At 47.6% G+C, this 7,327-nt stretch overlaps 1 protein-coding gene across 1 annotated transcript; it reads right to left on the bottom strand.

Annotated features, from left to right (window-relative positions):
- Positions 1 to 562: 562 nt before the first annotated feature.
- Positions 563 to 4,481, bottom strand: LOC112237729 (protein LRATD1). The gene is made up of 3 exons (XM_024406331.2): positions 4,305 to 4,481; positions 3,477 to 3,648; positions 563 to 1,579 (listed from the first exon to the last, which is right to left on the bottom strand). Exons 2-3 carry the CDS (start codon positions 3,603 to 3,605, stop codon positions 920 to 922), a joined length of 789 nt encoding a protein of 262 aa, XP_024262099.1. The 5' UTR covers positions 3,606 to 3,648; positions 4,305 to 4,481; the 3' UTR covers positions 563 to 919.
- Between the last annotated feature and the right edge of the window lie 2,846 nt (positions 4,482 to 7,327).

Here is a 7,327-nt window from a genome sequence, read left to right as displayed (position 1 = left end):
GCACTAGAACCGGCAGCACTAGAACCGGCAGCACTAGAACCAGCAGCACTAGAACCGCCAGCACTAGAACCACCAGCACTAGAACCACCAGCACCACCAGCACTAGAACCACCAGCAGCAGCACTAGAACCAGCACCACCAGCAGCACTAGAACCAGCAGCACTAGAACCAGCAGCACTAGAACCAGCAGCACTAGAACCACCAGCACTAGAACCAGCAGCACTAGAACCAGCAGCACTAGAACCACCAGCACTAGAACCACCAGCAGCAGCACTAGAACCACCAGCAGCAGCACTAGAACCAGCAGCACTAGAACCACCACCAGCAGCACTAGAACCAGCAGCACTAGAACCAGCAGCACTAGAACCAGCAGCACTAGAACCACCAGCACTAGAACCAGCAGCACTAGAACCACCAGCACTAGAACCACCAGCACCAGAACCAGCAGCACTAGAACCAGCAGCACTAGAACCAGCAGCACTAGAACCACCAGCACTAGAACCACCAGCACTAGAACCACCAGCACTAGAACCAGCAGCACTAGAACCAGCAGCACTAGAACCAGCAGCACTAGAACCAGCAGCACTAGAACCAGCAGCACTAGAACCAGCAGCACTAGAACCAGCAGCACTAGAACCACCAGCAGCACCAGGTGCCCTTATGCAGAGAAAAAACACAGCAGGAGGAGAAAAAAACCAAGCGAGTGGAGTCGTGTTAAAAAGGTACAGGGTGTCGGAGCAGAAAGAAGCTCAAACAAACAGTGTCAATGTTTACATGAACATCCTTGTTGTTTTCTACTTTGCTGCAATATGATCACAATCTCTCTCCTACAGTGTCACCAGTGTTAGACGCAGCCAGCCTGCAAACAGCTCCCTCTCTCTCTGAAAGGAAAGAAGAGTATAGGCCATCATATTAATCATCACTCCTTTCCACCGCTGACCCCTAAAGAAAGCTCCTTCAGAATCCCACTGGCGTCAACCCTCCTCCTCTCCCGGATCATATCCTCCAGGCTACGGAACACCAGCGTGTGCGCGTGTCCATTCCGAGTCCCGTCACCGAGGTGCACTTTGAGAAAGTACTGTTGCTCTGCCGAGTGTGCCTCGCCTCCTGCCTTGAACTCCCGCTTCCCGAAACGGCACCAGGCGGCGAAGTTCTCAGAGCTGGTCCAGCAGATGTCCCCGCTGTGTAGACCCAGGTGGCCGGCGGCATTCTGCAGCACCAGGTCGGAGGGCAGCGGTCGGAACCGGTAGCGGCTGTTCACTATCCGTCCACGCCGGCCCCGTCCTATCTCAGTCAGGCTGTCCTTCCGTATCTCCCCCTCATGCAGGTGTATCACCTGGTCGTTGAGCTCGTACACAGCCCAGTGAGGTGCCTGTGATGTGGATACTAGCTCCACAAGGTCCCCTGGCTTGCACATGGAGAGCAAAGTTTTGGCGGAGTACACGTTCAAGTCCTGGTTTTCGCGGAGCTTGGAGAAGATGCATTCCTGTGAGCAGAATGCAGAGTACTCCAGCTCGCTGACCGCCCCGGGGCCCTCCTGGCTGGGGTCCTTGGTGTAGCCTCCTCCGCCATCATCCACCTGGAAAATCAAGAAACAAAAGCAAATGACTTTCAATCCATGACATAGATAAGATAGCGAGCCTAAAACCCTAAAGAGCAAAACAAAAGGTTTCTTAGTCATACAGGGTACAGCGTGATGTAAATGGCACAATGAAATGCTTACTTGAGCGCTTCCTCTCAACAGTGCGATGAAATATGAAATGGGTGGCAGGCAGCCAAACAGTGAGGAGCATTGGCACAGAAACCGAAAGGTCGCTGGTTTAAACCCCTAGGCCGACTAGGGGGGAAAAACACACCCATGAGGTACTAATTGCTCATGTAAGTCGCTCAGGGTTCAGTTTTCCCAAAAGCATCTTGAGGCTAATTAAGTTCCTCATTAGACCGTAGGAGCATTGTTAAATCTCCGAGCTGTTTCCCCCAAAACCGTGGGTTTTAACTTTACCTTCCACTCGTAGAACAGCTAAGTGTTAGCTGCTTTTTTTTATTTATGTTTTGCCCTCCCACGTCACTTTATAAAACAGAAGATCTCCGCTGAACATAGAATAAATAACTGTTTTATCCGGCTCTGTGACGTTCGATAACTTTAGTACAAAGTTGTCTTTGCAATTGATACAAAAACGAGCCACATGAAAAGCGAGCGATTACTACACTAAAATATAAACGCTAGGCTATAGGCCTAGTTGGAGCATATTAAAATACATTTCATATTCAATCAATTGAGTTCTATTTTTTTGTACTTGTTGGCTTCTGTCTTCTGGGGTGGCAGGGTAGCCTAGTGGTTAGAGCGTTGGACTAGTAACTGGAAGGTTGCAAGTTCAAACCCCCGAGCTGACAAGGTACAAATCTGTCGTTCTGTCCCTGAACAGGCAGTTAACCCACTGTTCCTAGGCCGTCATTGAAAATAATAATTTGTTCTTAACTGATTTGCTTGGTTAAATAAAGGTAAAAATATTTTTTTTGTCTCAATACATTTAATGATGTGTAGCCTAACATGTACAAAGTGCCAAGTCACATTATAATGCTTATTGGGTAAGCATTAGAATCAGCCGCCTCAATATTTGCAGCCGTAGGTGGTAATACCTCTCGAGGAGCTGATCGGTCGTCACTATTGTGAAATAATTAAATGTTTTTTAAGGTTAAGATTTGAATGGAGAAAGCTCCCTTTCTTTCGATCCTATCATGACACATATTTCAACGATGCACCTAGCGACTGTCGTCTCTGCCTGGTGTTTTGGAAATGTTACATCTTCGGATGTAGGAATGATGCATCGTTAAAAACACGCGAGCCTGGGTTACGTCGATACCGGGAAACCGGGCCTTGGGTAAGAAGCTTAAATTAGCTAATTTAATAAAATTTAAAATATTAATGTAAAATGTAAATACAAAAAAAATAAGGCAATACGTTTGTTAAAAAAAGGCGTTTCACACTATGTCAATAAAAACCTTAAAGCATAAAGATTATATAATATTACAGATATAATATTACAGATATAATATTACAGATATAATATTACAGAATCATTTATTGGAAGAAAAGATGTATCAAAATCAGAGTTTAATTTTGTTATATGTATATATACAGGATACCTGTGTAACTGGTGTAAAACGGATAGCTAGTTAGCGGTGCGCGCTAGTAGCGTTTCAATCTGTGGCATGACTCACTGAGCCCTTGAAGTAGTGGTTTCCCTTGCTCATCTAGGGCCACAGCTTTTGTGGAGCGATGGGTAAGAATGTTTCAAAAGGAGGCAGTTGTGTTTAGATGATCCCTTGTTGGAGCCCAGGTTGGGGGAAAGGAGAACAACGAAAGCAGCAGTGATACACATGCACACAGTCCAACTAACAAAGTTACAGGTTCCCCTCCCAACATTGCAACATATTGTAAAAAATATATATGTATGTAGAAAAATAATATCCACCTCCTCCTCTTCGTCGGAGAAGAAGTATGCTACTCCAACCCTAAGCTCCTCTTTCTCCAGTCCAGACGGATCTCCGGTGGGCAGCTCGCTGTAGCTGAGGTGGGTTATCCGGTCCAGGTGGTTTCCCATCAATGACAAAGCCCCAGCAGAGGACAGGCATGGAATAAGGTGCCTGGGGAGGTAGGAGGGGATGGGTGGGAGACCGAGTGGGGAAGAGAGAGGGGGACAGAGACATGAGTGGTGGGAAACAAAAACAAAAAATAAATCTCCACTAAATAGGCTCACTACACTAAATCACAAGTTGGAGAAATATTAAAAAATACTTTCACTAGAGTGACGTAGTTAAGAGGTTTACATTTGCATTCAAAAATAGTGCGTGCAGTGCCCAGTAGACTGCACTGGTCGGCTAGACTCAAATACTCCACATCCAGAGAAAACAGTCCACAGTCACGTAGTGAGGTCAATGATCAACTCTCCAGTTACTGAACCACGTTCCTTTTGAAAGACGAGAACACTGTGGTCTGTCGCGCTCATCCTATCCCATGCCTTTAACCAGGCATCTACTCTGGTTTACTGAACGACAAAGGTTGAGAAAACAGCTGGGCTGGAGAGAGAGAGAGAGAGAGAGCAGGCCAGAAAAGCCACAGTTAAAAAGGGAAAAGAGAGAGAGCGCCAGGTGCACTTCTGCCCTCTTGCAGAAAGAAAAGAGTGCGCCCTGACAAAAAGCTTCAGATGTGTCCATGCCAGACAGACGCACCGTGGGATAATAACGCATGATTGAACCTTTAACACACTGAGTGTGGAAGACGGATTAATAGAAGTCGTTACCTGCACAAGACCCGGACAAACGGTTATATATCCTGTCGTTCCATCCGTGGGCTTTCTCTCTCCGCCTCTGTCTCCCTCTGTCTGTCTGTCTGTCTCTCTCTCTCTCTCTCTTTTACACTTGCCTTCTATCCCCCAATCCTCCCGCAGCCCTGTGTGCGTAACGTGTGTTTTCGGCTCCTCTCGTCTTTAAATAGGTCTAACTCGGAGAGCTCCGCCTTCACTAGCAATACCCGCCCTCGGCGCAGCCCATTGGTCCAAGGTCACTTTCTCATTCTGCCTTGAAAGCCTGATCCCCACGTCAATCAAGCCAGCCTCCAATAGCGTGGGCGAGGAGCAGCGAGTGGTGGGGGTTTGTTACTGTGGCCTAACCTACTGTAGCATGCGTAGAAAACAACGTCTGAAACTAGTCCTACATACTGCCCTTGACAAGATGAGGAACCACTGTCGTGGGAGGTTCTCTTCAGCACTGTTCAACCAATCCAGAGAATGTGGAGGAGGAGTTAACATGGAGTGTCACTTCGTTAACGTCCAAACTGGAGCGCAGGACAGGTTCCATTCCCCCTGAAAAGCAGAACATCCGGTTGTAAGGGCCTGGCGGAGGGTGGTGTGGTGTTGTTGTTAGAGGGAGAGGAGGAATACGAGACAGAGAGAGACTGTATATATACATAATATGAGATTTGTAATGTCTTTATGCTTTTGGAACGTCTGTGAGTGTAATGTTTACTGTTCATTTATATTGTTCATTTCACTTTTGTATATTATCTACTTTACTTGCTTTGCAATGTTAACTTATGGGGGGGTGTTGTAGGGAGGAGGAATACTAGAATACTAGACAGACAGTGAGGTGTGTGTACATAAGTGTCTACTAAATGACTATAATGTAATTTAACCCTTATTTTACCAGGTAAGTTGACTGAGAACACATTCCCTTTTAAGTTTCACATTTTGTAGTGAAATACCTTTCTTGCATGCTCTTTCCCAACAATGCAGTAATCAATATCCGTAATACTATAAAGTAAAGTAGAACAAAAACACGATTAAGTAAGCAGGGTCAGTTCCAGGGTCAGTGCCAGGGTCAGTACCAGGGTCAGTTCCAGGGTCAGTGCCAGGGTCAGTTCCAGGGTCAGTGCCAGGGTCAGTTCCAGGGTCAGGGTCAGTACCAGGGTCAGTTCCAGGGTCAGGGTCTGTTCCAGGGTCAGTTCCAGGGTCAGTGCCAGGGTCAGTTCCAGGGTCAGTGCCAGGGTCAGTTCCAGGGTCAGTTCCAGGATCAGTCCTGGGTCAGTTCCAGGGTCAGTTCCAGTGCCAGGCTCAGTTCAAGGGTCAGGGTCAGTTCCAGGGTCAGGGTCAGTTCCAGGGTCGGGGTCAGTTCCAGGGTCAGGGTCAGTTCCAGGGTTAGGGTCAATGCTGGGTCAGTTCCAGGGTCAGGGTCAGTTCCAGGGTCAGTGCCAGGGTCAGGGTCAGTTCCAGCATCAGGGTCGGGGTCCGTTCCAGGGTCAGGGTCAGTTCCAGGGTCAGTTCCAGGGTCAGTCCCAGGGTCAGTTCCAGGGTCAGGGTCAGTGGCCTGGGATTTTAATGCAGGAAAACTGAAATCTGTTTGAACTCATTTCTATTAGCACGTGTGCAACTACAGGGAAAACAACTCTAGACCACCTTTACTCCACACACAGACAGGCATAAAAAGCTCTCCCTCGCCCTCCATTTGGCAAATCTGACATTCATTCTATCCTCCTGATTCCTGCCTACAAGCAAAAACTCAAACAGGAAGTACCAGTGACACACTCAATACAGAAGTGGTCAGATGACCAAAATGAAGCGGATGCTAAGCAACAGGATAGTTTACCACAAACTGGAATATGTTCCGTGATTCATCCGAAACCATTGAGGACTTTACCACATCATTTTCATTAATGATGATGTCGTCCCCACAGTGAACGTACACATGTAAACTCAGCAAAAAAATTAACTTCCCTTTTTCAGGACCCTGTCTTTCAAAGATAATTCGTGAAAATCCAAATAACTTCACAGATCTTCATTGTAAAGGGTTTAAACACTGTTTCCCATGCTTGTTCAATGAACCATAAACAATTCATGAACATGCACCTGTAGAACAGTCATTAAGACAATAACAGCTTACAGACGGTCGGTAATTAAGGTCACAGTTATGAAAACTTAGGACACTAAAGAGGCCTTTCTACTGACTCTGAAAAACACTAAAAGAAAGATGCCCAGGATCCCTACTCATCTGCGTGAACGTGCCTTAGGCATGCTGCAAGGAGGCATTAGGACTGCAGATGTGGCCAGGGCAATACATTGCCATGTCTGTACTGTGAGACGCCTAAGACAGCACTACAGCGAGACGGGACAGACAGCTGATCGTCCTCGCAGTAGTAGACCACACCTGCACAGGATCGGTACATCCGAACATCACACCTGCGGGACAGGTACAGGTTGGCAACAACAACTGCCCGAGGTACACCAGGGACGCACAATCCCTCCATCAGTGCTCAGACTGTCCGCAATAGGCTGAGAGAGGCTGGACTGGGGGCTTGTAGGCCTGTTGTAAGGCAGGTCCTCACCCGACATCACCGGCAACAACGTTGCCTATGGGCACAAATCCACCGTCGCTGGACCAGACAGGACTTGCAAAAAGTGCTCTTCACTGAGAAGTTGCGCTTTTGTCTCACCATGGGTGATGATCGGATTTGCGTTTATGGTCAAAGGAATGAGCGTTACTGTACTCTGGAGCAGGATCGATTGGGAGGTGGAGGGTCCGTCATGGTCTGGGGCAGTGTGTCACAGCATCATCGGACTGAGCTCGTTGTCACTGCAGGCAATCTCAATGCTGTGTGTTACAGGGAAGACATCCCCCTCCCTCATGTGGTACCCTTCCTGCAGGCTCATCCTGACATGACACTCCAGCATGACAATGCCACCAGCCATACTGCTCGTTCTGTGTGTGATTTCCTGCAAGACAGGAATGTCACTGTTCTGCCATGGCCAGCGAAGAGCCCAGATCTCAATCC

Source organism: Oncorhynchus tshawytscha, linkage group LG05, assembly GCF_018296145.1.
Source record: "Oncorhynchus tshawytscha isolate Ot180627B linkage group LG05, Otsh_v2.0, whole genome shotgun sequence".
Taxonomy (NCBI): Eukaryota; Metazoa; Chordata; class Actinopteri; order Salmoniformes; family Salmonidae; genus Oncorhynchus; species Oncorhynchus tshawytscha.
The sequence above is the reverse complement of the archived record's forward strand: the minus strand, read 5'-3'. Positions and strand labels throughout refer to the sequence as shown.

What these genes read in the sequence shown, in the direction of transcription:
- LOC112237729 (XM_024406331.2), bottom strand. Translation starts at nt 3,605, where the DNA reads ATGGGAAACCACCTGGACCGGATAACCCACCTCAGCTACAGCGAGCTG. An exon ending in TCTCCGACGAAGAGGAGGAG is followed by an intron (nt 1,580 to 3,476) that starts GTGGATATTATT and finishes TTGATTTTCCAG; the next exon opens with GTGGATGATGGCGGAGGAGG.